The sequence below is a fragment of the Hypanus sabinus genome, chromosome 4, assembly GCF_030144855.1.
Source record: "Hypanus sabinus isolate sHypSab1 chromosome 4, sHypSab1.hap1, whole genome shotgun sequence".
In the NCBI taxonomy this organism is placed as follows: Eukaryota; Metazoa; Chordata; class Chondrichthyes; order Myliobatiformes; family Dasyatidae; genus Hypanus; species Hypanus sabinus.
Genome location: NC_082709.1, coordinates 93,772,215 through 93,794,119, shown reverse-complemented (window position 1 = coordinate 93,794,119; position 21,905 = coordinate 93,772,215). Strand labels below are relative to the sequence as shown.

The 21,905-nt window shown below is 42.4% G+C and overlaps 1 protein-coding gene across 2 annotated transcripts in view; it reads right to left on the bottom strand.

Annotated features, from left to right (window-relative positions):
- sema5ba (sema domain, seven thrombospondin repeats (type 1 and type 1-like), transmembrane domain (TM) and short cytoplasmic domain, (semaphorin) 5Ba) overlaps window positions 1-21,905 on the bottom strand; it is a 531,708-nt gene that overhangs the window by 92,031 nt on the left and 417,772 nt on the right. For both annotated transcript variants that reach the window (XM_059967676.1, XM_059967677.1), the window contains one exon: window positions 15,531-15,712. In XM_059967676.1, the coding sequence (XP_059823659.1) occupies window positions 15,531-15,712 (182 nt within the window). The remainder of the gene's footprint in view (window positions 1-15,530; window positions 15,713-21,905) is intronic.

Here is a 21,905-nt window from a genome sequence, read left to right as displayed (position 1 = left end):
AATAAACTGGCCTGTGAGTGTAGGTAGGGTGGGATTTTGTATCTTGTCCAGACTGGAGACCACCAAATAACAAAGAGGCCATGGTTCCTAAACGGGGTGAAAATCCAAAGGGAAGTTGCTGTAATTGGACCTAAAAAGAATGAAAGTTTTAGTAGTTGTTGTTGTACAATAAATGCAAGATGACTTTATTGAAGCAACAATCCATCACACCGATGTGATTAATGACCAGACCTACTCCTTTTTAGTAATGTTTCAAGTGCAAAAATTCACTCAGGCAGCAGGAAGAATTATCTTTGTATCCTTTAAACCAACTGCCACAGGACTTCTGGCAACTTCTCAAAAGCACAAACAAACAATTGGTTTAATGTCTCTTAACAAAAATATCCCTCTTACAGTGCACCATAAGACAATCAAACATAGGAGTAGAATTAGGCCACTTGGCCCATCGAGTCTGCTCCACCGTTCCATAACGAGTGATTTATTCTCCTGCCTTCTCCCCATAACCTTTTGGTACCCTGACTAATCTAGAATATTATCAACCTCTGCTTTAAATATACCAAATGACTTGGCCACGACAGCTGTCCATGACAATGAATTCCACAGATACAGTACATCACCTTCTGCCTAAAGAAATTCCTTCTATCTTGAGACTGTGCCCTTTAATCCCAGACTCACCCACTATAGGAAACAGCCTGTCCACATCCACTCTAGCTAAGCCTTTCAATACTCAATAGGTTTCAATACATTTTCATACATTAACTCTTTCATTTCTGGCAGCTACTCTTTGTCTCTTGCCAGTCAGTCAATCTTCTAACCATGCGAGAATCTTTTATGTAATACCACAAGTTCTTATATTGTTAAGCAACCTCATGTACATTACCTTGTCAAAAACTTTCTGAAAATCCAAGTAAAAAACACTCAATGCCTCTCCTTTCTCTCTCCTGCCTGTTATTTCCTGAAAGAATTTCAACAAATTTGTCAGGCAAGATTTCCCTTTGAGGAAATCATGGTGACTTCGGCCTATGCCTCCAAATACCTCGAAACTCAACTTTAATAATGGACTACAACATCTTTCTAACTACTGAATTCAGGCTAATTGGCCTATAATTTGCTGTCTGCTGCCTCCCTCTCTTCTTAAGTAGTGGCATGACATTTGCAATTTTCCAGTCCTCTGGAACCATTTCAGAATCTAGTGATATTTGAAAAATCATTACTAATACCTCTACAATCTCTTCAGTTACCTCCTTCAGAATCCTAGAGTGTTGTCCATCAGGTCAAGGTGACTTATCTACTTTCACACCTTTCAATTTCCCAAGCACCTTCTCCTTAGTAACATCAGCTTCACTCACTTCTGTCCCTGACACTCCTGAATTGTTGACATACTGATAGTGTCTTCCACAGTGAAGACTGACACAAAATACCTGTTGAGTTCATCTGTCTTTTTCTGTCCGTCATTACTAGCTCTCCAGTGGTCCAATATCCACTCTTGCCTCTCCTTTACTCTTTATGTATTTGAAAAAACTTTTGGTATCTTTTTTGATATTATTGGCTATCTTACCTTCCTATTTCATCTTTTCTCTCCTTATGGTTTTTTGGTTGTCTTCTGTTGGTTTTAAAAGCTTCCCAATCCTCTAGCATCCCAATAATTTTTACTATATTATATGATCTCTCTTTTGCTTTTATGCTGTCTTTAACATTCCTCATCAGCCATTGCTGCCCCACCTACCCTTTAGAATACAGGGTCTCAACCCAAAGCTTCGACCACTCACTTAGCCTCCACATGTGCTATCTGATCTGCTGAATCTTCCCAGCAATTTGTTTTTTGCTGTTAATGCAAGTTGTTGTGTATAAGGCATAAGGCACAGGAGCAGAATTAGGCCATTTGGCCCACTGAGTCCACTCTGCTATTCTACCCCTCTCAAGCATATTCTCTTGCCATAACTTGTGACAGCCTTTCTAATTAAGTACCTGTCAACCTCTGCTTTAAATATACCCAATGACTGGTCTCTACAGATTCACCACCCTCATGAGTTAAAGAGATTCCTCCTCATGGCTATTATAAAGAAATGCTCCTCAGGTCCTAGACTCTCCCGCTATTGGAATCATCTCTCCCCCTCATTCTTCCAAACTTCAGCAAGTGCAGGTCCAAAGCCATGACATATTAACCGTTTCATTCCCAGGACCTTTCTTATAAAGTAGGTTCTTGTAGGAAGGTTCAATTGTTAGGCATTAATATTGAAGTAGTAAAATGGATTCAATAGTGGCTGGATGGGAGATCAGAGAGTAGTGGTGGATAACTGTTTGTCAGGTTGGAGGCTGGTGACTAGTGGTGTGCCTCAGGGATCTGTACTGGGTCCAATGTTGTTTGTCATATACATTAATGATCTGGATGATGGGGTGGTAAATTGGATTAGTAAGTATGCAGATGATACTAAGACAGGCAGCATTGTGGATGATGAAGTTAGTTTTCAAAGCTTGCAGAGAGATTTAGGCCTGTTACAAGAGAGGGCTGAAAGATGGCAGATGGAGTTTAATGCTGATAAGTGTGAGGTGCTACTTATTGGTAGGAATAATCAAAATAGGACATACATGGTAAATGGTAGGGCATTGAAGAATGCAGTAGAACAGAGTGATCTAGGAATGATGGTGCATAGTTCCCTGAAGGTGGAATCTCATGTGGATAGGGTGGTAAAGAAAGGTTTTGGTATAAATCAGAGCATTGAGTATAGGAGTTGGGATGTATTGTTTAAATTGTACAATGCATTGGTAAGGCCGAATTTGGAGTATTGTCTACAGTTCTGGTCACCGAATTATAGGAAAGATGTCAACAAAATAGAGAGAATACAGAGAAGATTTAATAGAATGTTACCTGGGTTTTGGCACCTAAGTTACAGAGAAAGGTTGAACAAATTAGGCCTTTATTCCTTGAAGCGTAGAAGGTTGAGGGGGGACTTGATAGAGGTATTTAAAAATTATGAGGGGGATAGATAGAGTTGACGTGGATAGGCTTTTTCCATTGAGAGTAGGGGAGATTCAAACAAGAGGACATGAGTTGAGAGTTAGGGGGCAAAAGTTTAGGGGTAACACGAGAAGGAATTTCTTTACTCAGAGAGCGGTAGCTGTGTGGAATGAGCTTCCAGCAGAAGTGGTAGAGGCAGGTTCGATATTGTCATTTAAGCAAAATTGGATAGGTATATGGACAGGAAAGTAACGGAAGGTTATGGGCTGAGTGCAGGTTGGTGGGACAAGGTGAGAGTAAGTGTTCAGCATTGACTAGAGGGCCAAGATGGCCTGTTTCCGTGCTGTAATTGTTATATGGTTATTGTTATGCCTGCAGCCCCCTCCTTTGTGAAAATCGCAAGATCACTGTTGGGTTGGGTTGGGGGCCCAGGAAATGAGAGAGAGACATGTGGAATGTTTCGTTCCCCGGCGATGTAAAGCTACGGGACATTGCCATTGTCTCCGGAAGGCGGATTTTGTGGATTGGAGACTGTACTACGTGGAAGCCCTCAGGCAAAGTGGGCTGGTTGAGGGAGAGATTGCATCACCCCCAACCTGATTAACATCTACGACCCTGCAAGTCAGGATAAAAGAGGGTCTGTGGGAACAGCCCCTCAGACGCACCAGAAGAAACGCTATCACTCCCGTAATATTGGGAAGCCATTTGAAGGAAGCCACGTGCGTTCAGTTCCGTTGCCTGGGACTGGTGGCTGGTACCACGGAAAACGGCTTTTAGCTAACAACGGGGAAACCAACTCCCCTGACTCAACAGGATTGGCCTCATATAAGACCTGGGCAAGTTAAACCGTCTCTCTCTTAAACCCAAAACGCTGCAGCTTGAATGAACTAACAGTGACTTTTATATTTCCATCAGACAATACATTATCCCCTAGACAACGATAGAGCTATTTCTTATTGGTTATTATTACACCCACGCTTTTAGATTTAGTATTGACGACGTGTATTATCTGTATGTTTGCATTAATCTTATTTTGTGCCCCTTTATCAATAAGTACTTTTAAAAATAGTACCATCAGACTTCAACGGACCTCTCTATCTTTGCTGGTAAGTGACCCAGTTACGGGGTTCGTAACATTATAAACCTCCTCTAAATCCTCTCCTCAGATATGGGGCCCAAATGCATAATGTAAGTGACAAAGTGCTAATAGAAGTGCTCCCTTACTCACTCTTGCCCACAGTAATGTGGTTATCTCTTAACTGCCCTTCAAAATGGCCTCACAAGCCACTCAGTTCAAGGGTAATGAGGGGTGAACAAGAAATACTGTCCCTAACAATACTGTCCACATTCCAAACCAATTCAGAAATAAAAATACAAATTGCCAATATTTAATGCAGTTTATTTTTATATTGTTTTGTAAATTATTCTTTATGTGTCTATGATACAAGTGTTCTCCTGCATGCTTCCTACACCACCGGCAGTTCAATCAAGTTCAAGTCTAATGTCATTCAACCACGTACATGTAAAACACCAAATGAAACAGCATTTAGCTGGACCAAGGTGCACAATACAGTACGCATCATTTACCCACAACACATGAAGAGGTATTACCACAAATAACTGAACAAAGAATAAGTTACATTTAGGACACAAGTTAAAAAGTAAACAGTATAACGCTACCAGTGCTTTATAAGTGATGAGACCTGCGTGTGGCAGGGAGTTCAATTGTCTGATGGCCTGGGAGAAGAAGCTGTTTCAAATTCTGACAGTTCTATGCTATGGTATCCCCTGCTTGATAGTAGTGGACAAAGAGATTTTTAGGCAGGTAGGAAAGTTTATTGACAACGCTATGAGAAGGCAGAAAGAATCTTCCCCATCCAGGCCATGCCCTCTTTGTGCGATATCATCAGCCAGGAGGCCCAGTAACCTGAACCCTCACAACACTAGGTTTAGGAACAGTGATCTGAATCCTCATACCAATATGTTCTGGAACAATGACCTGAACTCTCACACTACTATGTTCAGGAACAGGATCCTGAATCCTCATACCACTATGTTCAGGAACAGGATCCTGAATCCTCATACCCCTACGTTCAGGAACAGGATCCTGAATCCTCATACACCTACATTCAAGAATAGGATCCTAAATCCTCATACCACTATGTTCAGGAACAGGATTCTGAATCCTCATACCCCTACGTTCAGGAATAGGATCCTAAATCCTCATACCACTATGTTCAGGAACAGGATCCTGAATCCTCATACCCCTACGTTCAGGAACAGGATCCCGAATCCTCATACTCCTACGTTCAGGAACAGGATCCAGAATCCTCATACCACTACGTTCAAGAATAGGATCCTAAATCCTCATACTCTTACGTTCAGGAACAGGATCCAGAATCCTCATACTCTTACGTTCAGGAACAGGATCCAGAATCCTCATACTCTTACGTTCAGGAACAGGATCCTGAATCCTCATACCCCTACGTTCAGGAACAGGATCCAGAATCCTCATACCACTACGTTCAAGAATAGGATCCTAAATCCTCATACCACTATGTTCAGGAACAGGATCCAGAATCCTCATACCCCTACGTTCAAGAATAGGATCCTAAATCCTCATACCCCTACGTTCAGGAACAGGATCCTGAATCCTCATACCACTATGTTCAGAAACAGGATCCTGAATCCTCATACACCTACGTTCAGGAACAGGATCCTGAATCCTCATACCGCTACATTCAGGAACAGGATCTTGAATCCTCATACCCCTACGTTCAGGAACAGGATCCAGAATCCTCATACCCCTACATTCAGGAACAGGATCCTGAATCCTCATACCCCTACCTTCAGGATCCTGAATCCTCATACCCCTATGTTCAGGAACAGGATCCTGAATCCTCATACCCCTACGTTCAAGAATAGGATCCTAAATCATCATACGTCTATGTTCAGGAACAGGACCTGGAATCCTCATACCCCTATGTTCAGGAACAGGATCCTGAATCCTCATACCACTATGTTCAGGAATGGGATCCTGAATCCTCATACCCCTATGTTCAGGAACAGGATCCTGAATCCTCATACCCCTACTTTCAGGAACAGGATCCTGAATCCTCATACCCCTACATTCAGGAACAGGATGCTGAATCCTCATACCCCTACATTCAGGAACAGGATCCTGAATCCTCATACTCCTACGTTCAGGAACGGGATCCTGAATCCTCATACCACTATGTTTAGGAATGGGATCCTGAATCCTCACACCACTATGTTTAGGAACAGGACCCGGAAACCTCATACCCCTATGTTCAGGAACAGGATCCTGAATCCTCATACCAATATGTTCAGGAATGGGATCCTGAATCCTCATACCCCTACGTTCAAGAATATGATCCTAAATCCTCATACCACTATGTTCAGGAACAGGACCTGGAATCCTCAAACCCCTACGTTCAGGAACAGGATCCAGAATCCTCATACCCCTACATTCAGGTACAGGGTCCTGAATCCTCATACCATAATGTTCATGAACAGGATCCTGAATCCTCATACCACTATGTTCAGGAACAGGATCCGGTATCCTCATACCATAATGTTCATGAACAGGATCCAGAATCCTCATACCATAATGTTCATGAACAGGATCCGGAATCCTCATACCATAATGTTCATGAACAGGATCCAAAATCCTCATACCCCTACGTTCAGGAACAGGATCCTGAATCCTCATACCCCTATGTTCAGGAACAGGATCCTGAATCCTCATACCCCTACGTTCAAGAATAGGATCCTAAATCATCATACGTCTATGTTCAGGAACAGGACCCGGAATCCTCATACCACTATGTTCAGGAACAGGACCCGGAATCCTCATACCCCTATGTTCAGGAACAGGATCCTGAATCCTCATACCACTATGTTCAGGAACAGGACCTGGAATCCTCAAACCCCTACGTTCAGGAACAGGATCCTGAATCCTCATACCCCTACGTTCAGGAACAGGATCCAGAATCCTCATACCCCTACCTTCAGGATCCTGAATCCTCATACCCCTACCTTCAGGAACAGGATCCTGAATCCTCATACTCCTACGTTCAGGAACAGGATCCTGAATCCTCATACCCCTATGTTCAGGAACAGGATCCTGAATCCTCATACCACTATGTTCAGGAACAGGATCCAGAATCCTCATACCCCTACATTCAGGAACAGGATCCTGAATCCTCATACCCCTACGTCCAGGAACAGGATCCAGAATCCTCATACCCCTACATTCAGGAACAGGATCCTGAATCCTCATACCCCTACATTCAGGAACAGGATCCTGAATACTCATACCCCTACGTTCAGGAACAGGATCCGGAATCCTCATACCATAATGTTCATGAACAGGATCCTGAATCCTCATACCACTATGTTCAGGAACAGGATCCGGTATCCTCATACCATAATGTTCATGAACAGGATCCAGAATCCTCATACCCCTACGTTCAGGAACAGGATCCGGAATCCTCATACCATAATGTTCATGAACAGGATCCAGAATCCTCATACCCCTACGTTCAGGAACAGGATCCAGAATCCTCATACCCCTACATTCAGGAATAGGATCCTGAATCCTCATACCCCTACGTTCAGGAACAGGATCCAGAATCCTCATACCCCTACGTTCAGGAACAGGATCCGGAATCCTCATACCATAATGTTCATGAACAGGATCCGGAATCCTCATACCACTATGTTCAGGAACAGGATCCGGTATCCTCATACCATAATGTTCATGAACAGGATCCAGAATCCTCATACCCCTACGTTCAGGAACAGGATCCGGAATCCTCATACCCCTATGTTCAGGAACAGGATCCGGAATCCTCATACCCCTACGTTCAGGAACAGGATCCAGAATCCTCATACCCCTACGTTCAGGAACAGGATCCGGAATCCTCATACCCCTACGTTCAGGAACAGGATCCGGAATCCTCATACCCCTATGTTCAGGAACAGGATCCAGAATCCTCATACCACTACGTTCAGGAACAGGATCCAGAATCCTCATACCCCTACGTTCAGGAACAGGATCCAGAATCCTCATACCCCTACGTTCAGGAACAGGATCCAGAATCCTCATACCCCTACGTTCAGGAACAGGATCCGGATTCCTCATACCCCTACGTTCAGGAACAGGATCCGGAATCCTCATACCCCTACGTTCAGGAACAGGATCCAGAATCCTCATACCCCTACGTTCAGGAACAGGATCCAGAATCCTCATACCCCTACGTTCAGGAACAGGATCCGGAATCCTCATACCCCTACGTTCAGGAACAGGATCCAGAATCCTCATACCACTATGTTCAGGAACAGGACCCTAAACCCAGGAGCTCTGCTTCCCTACAACCAACTGGTTCTTGAACCAACCTGTACAACCCCAACCCTCCCTCAGCTACAGAACACTATGGAGCACCTCTTGCAATAACACATACTTGTATCTAATTGTGGTTTTGCACTAATGTCTTATATTGCACTGACCTGTAAAATGTATATGTAATTTAGGTTCTGTGTATTGCATGAGCCTACATGCTTGTGATACGACTGCAGACACATTGTACTGTAACTTGTGCACATCATAATAAACTCAAAGACTTGATGATACTTGGAAGTGTGATTTGTATTTATCTCCAAGATGTTCTCTTAGTTCCACATCAGTATTGTAAAGGGCAAGTGAATATGATGTAAAATATAGTGATTGTAATATAATAATCCAGCGTAACACACACAAAATGTTTTTGGAACTCAGCCCTGATAAAGGAACTCAGCCGAAAACTTCGACTGTTTATCATTTCCAAGGAGGAAGCCTGACCTGTTGAGTTTCAGCATTTTTTATTTGTTGCCCTGGATTTCTAGCATCTTCAGAATCTCTTGTGTTAAGCAGTTCTATTTATCAGATGCTGGAAATCCAGTTCAACGCACACAAAATTCTGGAGGAACTCACCCCGATGAAGAGCTTCCGACTGAAACATCGACTCTTCATTTTTCTCCATAAATGCTGTCTGACCTGCTATGTTCCTCCAGCATTATGTGTTCCAATATAATAGTTGCAAGCTGTTCCAAGTGCAGCCACAATCCAGAGGTATACTTGTGTGAATATCCCTTGGATTTGTATTTTTCAAAACAACTGTGGACACCTTTCAAATAATTAAATTAGCAGCATTTTCTTTAAAAGAACTTCAAGCAACACCCTGGTTACAAAACCACTCAGTTCCAGGCAAAATTCATCTGCAGGAATTTTGCTTGAAAATGGGCTTGTGCAATTTGCTTTTGAAATGAAACTGGAGAATAGTAAGAAATTACAGTATAGAGAAGCAGACCATCCTTCCCCTTGCCTGTGCTGCATGCCCTACCTTATTACCCAAATCCTTTCAGGCTCGGCTATGAAATTTTCAGTTTTGTCCTTGGAGCTTCTTTGGGGAAAAGTACTCTGGATGTTCATGAAGTGCTTCCTGATAGCAACTAATTGAAGTGGTCCATTCCCCCTATTGGAGGTAATGATCACTATTTATTTATCATCTTAAACATTTCAATTGGAGGAAATAATCTTCAGCACTTTTTAATTTAACTTTAGGAACCTGGGCATCCCTGGAAAAGCCAGCATGTATTGTTCCCTCTTAGCTGACCCCTGAAGTGGTGATAACAACAATCCTTTCAGAGGAAATTTGTTTTTGAGTCATCTCACTGTTACTGGCAGGCTGGGGGTACATAGCTTGAAGTCCCACACCACCAGATTCAGGAACCACTACTTTCCTACAGTTACCGGGTTATTGAAGCAACTTGCATAAACCTAACTTCAGAAATGGAACACTACAGACCAGATCTTGCATAACATGGACTTGTCTCCAACTGTGTTTTGTTTTTGCACTAATACCTTCTTATTGCACAATCTCTCTCTTTCTCTTCTCCATCTTGTATTATATGTGTGTGTGTGTGTGTGTGTGTGTGTGTGTGTGTGTGTTGTCTGTACCAATGTGTCTCTGATGTTGCTGCAAGCAAGATTTGAATTTTTGAAACACCTACAAAATGCTAGAGGAACCCTGCATCTATGGAGAGGAATCAACATTTCAGACTGAGACACTTCACCAGAATTGGAATGGAAGGGGGTAGAAGCCAGAATAAGAAGATGGGGGAAAGGGGAGAAGTAGAAACTATCAGGTGCAAGGAGCTGGAAGGTGAACTGTGAAAGAGGTTAAAGGCTCTATTAAGAGAGGACAGTGGATCATGGAATAAAGTGAAGGAGGGAAAACCAGAGGGAGGTGATTCCACCTATCAACTGAGAGGATGAGTAGAGACTTGATAGGAGGTGTACAAGATGATAAGAGGCATAGAAAGCCAGAAACCTTTTCCCAGATGAAAAGGCTGATACCTGGTGGCACAATTTTAAGCTGATTGGAGGAAAGTACACTCACACACCTGCTTGTTAATTCAAATATCAAATCAGCCAATCATGTGGCAGCAACTCAATGCATAAAATCATGCAGACATGGTTAAGAGGTTCAGTTGTTTTTCAGATGAAACATCAGAACAGGGAAGAAATGTAATCTAAGTGACTTATACCTTGGAATGATTGTCGGTGCCAGACAGGGTGGTTTGAATATCTCAGAAAATGCTGATCTTCTGGGATTTTCATGCACAACAGTCTCTAAAGCTTACAGAGAATGGTGTGAGAAACAAAAACATCCAGTGAGCAGCCATTCTGTGGGAGAAAATGCTGTTAATGAGAGAGGTCGGAGAAAAATGGCCAGACTAGTTCAAGCTGACAGGAAGGTGACAGTAACTCAAATAACCCCATGATACAACAGCGGCGTGCAGCAGAACATCCCTGAATGCACAACGCATCGAACCTTGAAGTGGATGGGCTACAGCAGCAGAAGACCACGAACATACGTCTAATAAAGTGGTCACTGAGTGTATAGCACGGATGTCAGAGGTACACTTTTTACATGAGTGAGTGGAATGCATGGCCAGGGGTGGTTGTCCAGGCAGATATATTCAGGGCATTAAAGAAATTCTTAGATAGGTGCATGGATGATTTTTAAAAAATGGGCTATGTGGGAGGGAAAACTTAAATTGATCTCAGAGTACGTTGAAAGTTCAGCACAGCATCATGAGCCAAAGAACCTGTATTATGCTGTAATGTTCTATGTTCTACCCCTCCAGGCTTCTTACTTAATGGATGATCTTAGATAGGCATCTTGGTCAGAACTGACGAGTTGGATCAAAGGTTTTGTTTCCATGTTGTATTATTTCTCATAATTCATTATAATACAGAAGGAAGTAAAAAAAGGATCTCGAGCTTTCCCGGCATATATGACAAATAAACACTGCTCCGGCTTCCAATCAGGTACAAGTATTGATTTCAACAAGCATTTCAATGACAAATTCTGCCATCTTCATCAGGGATGATGTCTGGGAACGTCTAGTTCAATGGTATATAGACTCCCTTCATCCGTCCCTCCTGATTGGTTAGTCCTCATCCAACCAGGTTTCTGATGCCCTACCTTGTTTACAATTGAATGCCAGTCCTTACTTAGAGTGAAACCTTCATCTTTGTTAAAATTCTTTTTCTGCTGTACCCAGCTGGAAGTCCGAGAAGAGTTTATTCGTAGAAGAAAGTCCTTCAGTCCTTTGAGTACCTGCGAGCTCTCAGACAATCACCCCACTTGCTTTCCTGTTGCCCGTTAACTTGGTCATACCCCTTTGATTCTCCCTTTAGAATAGCCAATTAAGATAACAACCAACAAATCATGGGATGCTGGAGGAAACTGGAAATATTTCCATGCAGTCTTGGGAAGAATGTGCAAATTCCACACAGACAGCCCTGGAATTCAGGAGCGTACCTGATACACCACACTGTTTGTGTAGTGTCAGGGGGACTAATTAAAAACATACGCTTACATCTCATGCTGTTTAGATCAACACCAGTCCTCAGTGGCAGTTAGAATGCCTTAGGAGAATGCCATTCAATGGTATGATTATTAACCCAGGTATAATATGTGAAACTAGGCAGAAATGCTACCAGATGTACCGTGGAATTATTGAGGGCAGGAAACAGACTGAAGGAAATCCCTCCACAAGATATAAATTGCAACAACATGAAGAGTGTTGAACAGTTTCTAATCTAGCTGCAACTCTTGTCTTTGCTGTGTTGTTTGCTCTAAAGTGATTTGTCCTGCTTTCCCAGAGTCTAAGGCTATAACAGCTGGTTACTGTTGCTGAGCTGACTGGAACAGCACAGAGTCTAAGCCTGTCGATCTCGGCTATGTGTTCAGCATTCTTAACTGTACACATAGAAAGTAGGAAACAAAGCAGGAATACACCAAATATGTCTACGAAAGGTTACAAGTAATAAGGAGAAAATATAGACAAATGGGGCAGCTTATATATGCATTTTATTTCTCTGCCCTATCCTCATATAACTATGTTCCCCTAATATCCAAAAATCTATTGATCTCAATTTTGTACGAACTCCGATGATACTTTTCTTTACTTAGAGATGCAGCGTGGTAACAGGTCCTCCTGGCCCAATGAAACCACACCACTCAACTACATCCACATGACCAAATAACCTTCTAACCCATACACCTTTGGAATGTTGGAGGAAACCAGAGCACCAGGAGGTGGAGAACATACAGACTCCTTATAAGCAGCAGCAGGTCACTGGGGGCGGTAATGGCATTATACTAACCACTACACTATAATGCTGTCCCAGCTCTCACTGCTCCAGTAAAGCAGCAGCAGAATCAAATACTGAACCCACCCTAGACCTTCTCTCTTCTCTCCTCTCTCTTCAGAAAGAAAATACAAAAGCCTAAAAGCACAAATCACCAGGCTCAAAGGCAGCATTACCCCGCAGTTATCAGACTATTAAATGGTTCCCCAGTACAATAAGAAGGACTCTTGACTTCACAGTCTACCTTTTCATGATTTTGCACCTTACTGTCTACCTGCACTGCACTTCCTCTACAGCTGCTGCATTTTATTCTGCAACATTATCGTTCTACTCAATGCATTGTGTAATGATTTGATCTGTATAAGCAGTATGCAAGACCAATTTTCCGCTGCATCTTGGCACATATGGAAGTAAATCAATAACAAACTAGTAACTGAGTTTCCACGACACAGAGGCTCAATATTTTTATGTCCAAAGGCAGGAGGTCACTCTGCACTGGAGTGGCATGGTAGCTTAGCGGTTAGCATATCGCTTTACAGCGAGAGTCAATGACTTTTGGCAAGGTTCAAATCCTGATGAGTCTGTAAGGAGTTTGTCTGTCCTTCCCATGAACACGTGGGTTTCTTCTGGCTTCTTCTTCTTCCGGAAACACCGGTTTCCTCCCACATTGCAAAGAGGTAAGACTTGCATTAGTAATTTGCAGGGATTCTATGGTGGTGCTGGGAGCAACTTGGCCCTTCAGATCGGTTCTGCCTCTCACTGAGATTATGGATGATCCCCCATTTCAGTACTATTTCCCTGCCCTGTTCCTGTAGCCCTTCATTTCCCTAATGTAAAACATACAGCATAGAACTGAACAACACTGCACTGGCTCTTTTGCTCAACAGTATTATGCTGACCTTTTAAACTACTCTCAGATAAATCCCACATAGTTCTCCATTTTTCTTTCATCGATGTGCCCATCTAAGAGTCTCTTCAATCTCCCTAATGTTCCTAACATAATATATCTAGAAATCTATCTATCTCTGGATATTAGGTAATAGAAGATGCCAAGCTATTTAATGAAATTGACAGACAGTTGTGTGGCCTTGAGAGCCACAAACCTTTCCAGGAAACTGGACAAAATAAAAAGAGCAAGAATTCCATTAAAGAGCATCTTTCATGACCACAAGCACAATACATACATATTATGAAATACCTCTTGAAGCATTGTCACTGTTCTGATGTAGAAACTGTATCAACCGTTTTGCATGTAGCAAGTGTATATTTGGTTAACATATGAGACATTTGTTAACTCTGGGTCTGTGCTCACTGGAGTTCAGAAGAAAGTAAGGAGTTCTTATTGAAATCTATTGAATATTAAAGGCATGGATAGAGTGGACGTGGAGAGCATGCTCCCTGTAGTGGGGAAGTCTAGGACTGGAAGATACAGACTCAGAATAGAAGGATGCCCCTTTAGAACAGAGACGAGGAAGAATTTCTTTAGCTAGAGGGTGGGGAATGTGTGGACTTCATTTGCACAGACAGCTGTGGAGGCCAAGTCATTGAGTATATTTGAGGTGGAGTTTGATAGGTTTTTAACTAGTAAGGGCGTTAAAGGTTACAGGGAGAAGACAGGAGAATGGGCTTGAGAGGGATAATAAATCAGCCATGATGTAGTGGTGGAACATACTCAATGGTCTAATTCTGCTCCTATGTCTTATGGTCTGGTGCTCTGAGAGTCATAGGATCATTCAGCACAGGAACAAGTCACTAGGCCCAGCATGTTCACGCTGACCAGTCAATTATAGAAAATGCACATCCATAATGCAAAGGGTATAAGTTCATTATAGAAAGGACAGCTGTCCAATACAAGACTGCACTAGTTACTAGACACCATCTAGTATAGTTTGAGCAGGTAATTCCAATCCACTACTACAACAGGAATGGATAAATAACCGGGTGATCTTTTTGGATGTGAGTTAACAATTAATAAGGACACTGGGGAATGTACTACATAGCCACTTTTCAAAGCAGTGGGCATAGATTTTATTTTATTTAAAGATACAGCACAATAACAGCAGCTTCCAGTCCAATTACACACATGTGACCAATCAACTACCAACCTATACATCCTTGAAATGTGGGAGGAAAACACATGGTCACTGTTGTTAAGAAGGCCTTCATCAACCGTGAGACTCAGTTCAAGAGCCATGAGATAATGTTATAGCTATTCAAGAGATTAATTAGACCCCTAACTAATGTCATGGTACATGGAGCTTAGAAAAATAAAGGGCTATGCAGAGGGTAATTCTAAGCAGTTTCTAGAGTAGGTTACATGGTCAGCACAACATTGTGGGCTGAAGGGTCTGTAATGTGCTGTAGATTTCTATGGTTCTATGTCACAGGGAAAGCATACGAACTCCTTTTAGACAGCAGCAGAATTGAACCAGGGTCAATGGTTCTGTAATCATGTTACATTTACAGTATCGATGTCTCTTATCATCATATACACCTCTATCAAGTCATCTCTCATCCTCCCTTGTTCCAAAGGGAAGAACAAGTTCACAGAACCTTTCCTCATAAGATAGGCTTTCTAATCTAGGTATCATTCTGGTAAATCTCCTCTGCACCCTCTCTAAAGATTTCACACACTTTCTATAATGAGGTAACTAGAACTGAACAAAGTACTCCAAGTGTGTTTTGTACATCATCTGGAAGTTGAAACCTCTGGCAATAAGTCAGGGCACTGGACTGTACGTTGCATCTGAACCCAGAGGCTGTGCTCAACTGCACCATGTAAAAAGGGTCATTGTTACACAAACCTCCTCAGGCTGACCCAATATAACAATGGAGTCATCATACCTTGAACAATTTGCCACTTCAGTCCTGGACCCTTCACACTCATGCCCTCCGCACTGTGGAGCAGGGCTGTCACATGACCTTGAGCGGCACATGCATGACCCCGTAGCCTCCTTGTCCGTATGCTCACATAGTTGCCATGGAGTCCAAGGTCCAAATTCACCATCCACCGTGAGGTTTCTCATCTAAATCAAGGAAGCCCAATTATTAGATAGCCCAAATATACGAATAAATAAAACATTTAAATTCATCTTTGGTCACTTGCACTGTGCATGAAAACATGTAATTGTTAAAACAGAAGAGGAGACAATTTGAGCTACAGAACTGGTGCTGGCTGCTATTACAGCAATCCCATCAGTCCTATTCTCCAACTTTCTCCCCAGGCACCCGGCAAGTTAGTTTCCACAAATGCCTATCCAATTGCTCTTTGAAGATACCAATTGATTCTGTTGTAAATGAATGTCAGTTATGGATCAAAAGTGCACTCTAGAAGACTTTACAGAAACTAGGCTCATCTCCATGCGATACTTCTTGCTGCTTCTTCCAATGGACAGGAGAAACAAACGCCTGAATGCATGTGCCACCAGGCTTAAGGAAAGCATCCACATCACTGTTATAAGACTACTAAATAGTCCCTTAGTATAATAAGATGGATCATGACCTCTCAATCCACCTCTTTACAATCATTCACCTTACTGTTTACCTACACTGTACTTTCTCTGCAGATTTTACACTTCAGTTTGCATTCTGTTATTATTTTACCTTGTTCTACCCCACTGGGAATGATTTGGACTGCATGTATGCAAGACAAGCTTTTCACTGTATCTTGCTACCTGTGACAAAAGTAAACCATTTTAAATTCCAGATTAAAAGCATTTTTTCCTATATGTTTGCTCTTGTACCTTTTTCCAGATCTGTACTCCTGGTTCTCAACTGTAATGATAATTGGCTGCTAATGGGAAAAGCTTTAATTTCCTTCCATCCAGGAAGGACGTACAGGAGCCTTAGGTCGTACATCACCAGGTTTAGGAACAGTTACTACTCTTCAACCATCAGGCTCTTGAAACAGAGTGGATAACTCACTCACCACAACACCAAACTAATCATTGAACACAAACATTATCAAGCTCTCTAGAACTCATGTTCTCAGAATTATTTATTTTACTTATTTGTTTATTGTGATTTTTTTTGTATTTGCTTATTTTGTCTTTTGCAGATGATGCTTGTGTGTAGTTTTTTCACTGATTGTATTGTGTTTCTTTATTCTGCTGTGACCTCCTGCAAAAAAGAGAATCACAGTATAGTATATGGTGACATATATGTATTTGGATAATTAAATTTACAGTAAACTTTAACGTTACTTTGAACTTTTCCATTTATTCACCCTTTTGAAACTAATCACAAACTTTTTGACTTCCATAAAACATGCTCCTAATCTTTTTTTGGTCAAGCAAAACAACTCTGATCTAACCTTAAGGCTGAAAGGAACTGTTCTAGTGAGTCTCTCCTTCATTCTTTGCTGGACATTCAGATTTCCCTAAACTGAATGCAACCGTCACACTTGACCTCACCTTTGTTTTGTAAAGCTTTTCCTCTCTGTGCCCCTATTTATGGATTCCAGAATTTTATATGCATTACAAACCTCTCTCTCAACAGGCCCTGTCTCTTCCAAGGATTTATGTATACTTCCATCCAGGTGCTTCTGTTGCATCACACCCCTCAGACATATGCCATTGACATAAGTAGCAACATTCTCTTGTAACCTTGCTTCTGAAACTTGATTCTTTTTATGATATCAGAGGAGCATATCTATGTTAGTCATAGAGTCATAAAGCTATGCAGTATTGAAACAAGCCATTCAGCCCAACTTGGCCCCACTGACCATGTTCCATAACTGAGCTAGTCCCATTTGCCCGCATTTGGCCCATTTCCTTCTAACCCTTTCCTAACCACTGAAGGTTTATATGTGCTATAATTGTACCCACCACTACCTCTTCTTCAGGTAGCTTTCCTGCACCTTCTCCAGTTTAATGGCAACCTTCCTACAACAGAACGAACACAAACGTACATAGAACTCCAAATGTGGCCTTACTAATGATTTGTATAGTTGTAAAATGACATCCCAAATCCTGTACTCAATATTCTGACTAATAAAGGCAGGCTTTCTGTAGCATTCTTCTTTAGTAAAAGCCTCCTGTAAAAGCAAGCTTTTACAGTAAAAGCAGTAAAAGCTCTTTAGTAAAAGCAAGCTGTCCACCTGTGTCACCACTTTCATGAAAACATGTACCTAGGTTTCTCTGTTCTACAAGACTCCCCGGGGCCTTGTGATTCACTGTGCAAGTCCTACCCTGGTTTGTCTCACTCAAATGCAACACCTCGCATTTATCTGCACTAAACTTCATCATTCAATATCATGCATCAGACAGTCCTGAGGGAGAGACAATTCCTCCAAAATATTGTGATAGATTATCTATGGTAAAAAGGTATCAATCACATTTTACCTTCACACATTATACTCAAAATAAATGTTAGATCAAACAAAGACAAGAACATAGGAGCAAGAGTGCAGAGGAGATTCAAGAGGACCTTTTAGAGACTTGAGGTACTGAAAATTGGAGAGAGGCTGAGCAGGCTGGGACTTTATTCACTGGAGATTTGAAGAATGAGGGGTGATCTTATGGACTTCTATAAAATCATGAGATGCATAGACAGGATGAATGCACATAGACATTTCCCCGAGGAATGGGGAGTCAAGAACTAGAGAGCACAGCTTTAAGGTGATAGGGCAGAGATTTAACAGGAACCTGAGGTGTAACTTTTTCACTTAGAGGATGGTCAGTATATGGAATAAGCTGCCAGAGGAGATGACCAAGGCAGGTACATTAACATCATCTTTGAGACTGTTGGATAGGTATATATGAATTGAAAAGGTTTAGAAGGATATGAGTAAATATGGGCAAATGGAACCAGCTTGGAAGAATATCTTGGTTGACATGAGCCAGATAGGCTGAGGGGCCCCTTTCATGCTGTATGACTGTGTCACTAAGCCACTTGGCCGCCTCGAGCCTGCCCCACCATTCCACGTGTTTACAGCTGATCTACACTTGCCTCAATCCTTTTCTGTACCAGGTCCCCATCATCTTCAACTAATAACACACACAAAATGCTGGAGGAACTCAGCAAGTCGGGCAGTACTTATCGACGGGAATAAGTCTCTTGTGTTTACCATCAAATACGGATTGACAAATTCTTTGTTATATTTCTTTATAAGTTTTCTTCTGTCATTAAAGTCTACTCTTGCAACAAATAGTTTTCAAGATACAGTGACAAAGATATAATCATGTTTGCTTGTCCTTGGTTGAAGAATTTGTTTCAGCACATTTCTACAGATGTACCATGGACAGTATTGTGTCTGGTTGGATTAGATATTGGCTCCTGTCAGAGATTGGTAGTAGAGTGGTGCCTCTCTGGCAGGAGGCCTGTGACTAGTATATCAGTGCTGGGTCTGTTGTTGTTTATCATCTAGATGATAATGTGGTTAACTGGATCAGCAGATTTATGGCTGACACCAAGATTGGGGGTGTAGTGGAAGAAGAGGAAGGCTATCAAAGCTTGCATTGAGATCTGAACCAGCTGGAAAAATGGGCTGAAAAACAGCAGGGAATTTAATGCAGACAAGTGTGAGGTGCTGCACTTTGGGAGAACAAACCAGGATAGAACTTACACGGTGAGTGGTAGGGCACTGAGGAATGTGGTAGAACAGAGGGATCAGGGAAAACAGATCTATAATTCTTTGGAAATGGTGTATACTGATAAATAGGGTTGTAAAGAAAGCTTTTGGTACATCAGCCTTCATAAATCAAAGTATTGAGTGCAGGAGTTGGGGTGTTCCATTGAAGTTGGATAAGACATTGGTGAGGCCTAATTTAGAGTATTGTGTGCAGTTTTGGTCACCAACCTACAGGAAAGATGTCAATAATATTGAAAGAATATAGAGAAAATTTACAAGGATGTTGCCAGGACCTGAGGACCTGGATTATAGAGAAAGGTTGAATAGGTTAGGACATTTTTTCCCTATACTGTGGGAGAATAAGAGAAGATTTAATAGACATATACAAAATTATGAGGGGTATAGATAGTGTAAATGCAGGCAGGCTTTTTCCACTGAGGTTGGGTGAGACTACAACTGGAGGTCATGAGTTTAGGATTAAAGGTGAAATGTTTAAAGGGGAACTTTTTCACTCAGTGAATGGTGAAAGTATTAAATGAACTTGCCAGCAAGGTGGTGGATGCAGGTTTGATTTCAACATTTAAGAGAAATTAAATCTAAGTACATGGGTGGAAGGGATATGGAGGGAGATGGTCTGGGTGCAGATCGATGGGACTAGGCAGATTAACAGCTTGGCATGGACTAGATTAGCCAAAGGGCCTGTCCTGTACTGTACTGTTCTATGACTCAATGACTCTATGTATCATTGTCTGATATAGAGGCTCCAATGCCCAGCATTAGAAAAAGCTGCAGAAGATTTTAATCTTAGTATCACAACCACAGATTTGGCAGCGCAGCAGATACGGCAATTGTGCTGGTGAATATGCACGTGTCAGCTAATTATTATTTCATTGTGATAGTATTTAACTCCATTCTTTCCGTCATGGTGCTTGCTGAGACTTGAACACAGCACACAATGCTTCACTGCCTATTTGCATTCGGCCTTGCCTGAGAAATTGGTCTGTCAAGTCAACTGACTCTGAAGACTAGCAGCTTAAGACTAGTTTTATATTTAGATATTCCTTTCAGCCACAGTGTTGTCTTCATTTTCCATTTGAGAGTTTTAGTGAATGGCCTGTTTGGCCTAGTATTTATTGTTTTCTTTTCCCTCTCTCTGTTTGCTTTAAGGTCTGTGGACTATTGACCACTTCAATAGTTGGGTGGGGAGGGAGAGGGAAAGGGAGAGGGAGAAGGAGGGGGAGGGGGAGGGGGAGGGAGAGGGAGAGGGAGGGGGAGGGGGAGGGAGAGGGAGAGGGAGAGAGTGAGAGCGAGACACACACACACACACACCTTGGTCTTGAGATTCATTGGTCAGGTAGGAGACGGGCAATGAAATATGTTCTTAGTGAAGTTACAGAGACAATGGGGCAGATAGAGTGGACAGCCAGTGCCTCTTCCCCAGAGCAACACTGCTCAGTACAAGAGGACATGGCTTTAAGGTAAGGGGTGGAAAGTTCAAGGGGGATATTAGAGGAAGGTTTTTTACTCAGAGAGTGGTTGGTGCGTGGAATGCACTGCCTGAGTCAGTGGTGGAGGCAGATACACTAGTGAAATTTAAGAGACTACTAGACAGGTATATGGAGGAATTTAAGGTGGGGGGTTATATGGGAGGCAGGGTTTAAGGGTCAGCACAACATTGTGGGCCGAAGGGCCTGTACTGTGCTGTATTGTTCTATGTTCTGTAATCTTGTGTCGACAAGTCGAGTCTCATCTGGAGGAACAGGTATCATACTCAGCCATAACGGTGATCACATCGCTGCAGACAATCAGAGTCAGGTGTCTTAAGATATTCTAGTGATCCTATTGGCTGCAGGAATTTTATTGCCCAATGTGAGCTGTCATTCCAAGCTCAGCTTGGTCGTTTTGGTGGTGGTGCATGAAAACTGGCATACATGGTCAATCTTCTAGTTGGATTTCCACTCAGCCTGCTCAACGCTTTACGGGAGCAAGCATACCCCACGGTCCAGTCGTTCCAACATTTCGTGGCGGAGATAAGGAGGGTTTTGATCTTCCAGTATGGAGTCAGGAGGCTGCTCATCAATTCTTGGACCAAGGTGGAGGAACGGTGAAAGCCTATGCAGTCAAATGTTGCATGCTTGCAGTAGAGATGGGTTGGAAAGAGAGATCTCTCATCACTGCCTTCCAGCATGGACCAAACACAGGGGTCTGACATGAGATCTCTGTCCGGGACCAGCAGGATGGTCTGGATGACCTGGTTAATCTGGCTATTCGAGTTTACTGGGTAACTGAGTGGCGCAGGGAAAGAATGTTTCAAACTTCCTATGAGCCGTCTAATCAGCATCTTTCCTCACCCTCTCTCACCACCCAGCACCCAGTCCACAGAAGAGCCTATGAATGCAGAATGCATGCGCCTGTCTCTGGAGAAACGAGAATGGCACAGGAGAACAGATTTCTGCCTCTATTGTGGTGATCCAGGACACTTCCGGGCAACATGTTCCAAGCGTTCAGTAAAAGAGAATACTCGTCAGCAGGGAGGGGAATCTTGACGTGTCGGTCTTCTCTTCGGTCAGCTTCCCCTAATTAGAACATACGTAGAAAACCTGCAGCACAATACAGGCCCTTCAGCCCACAAAATTGTGCCAAGCATG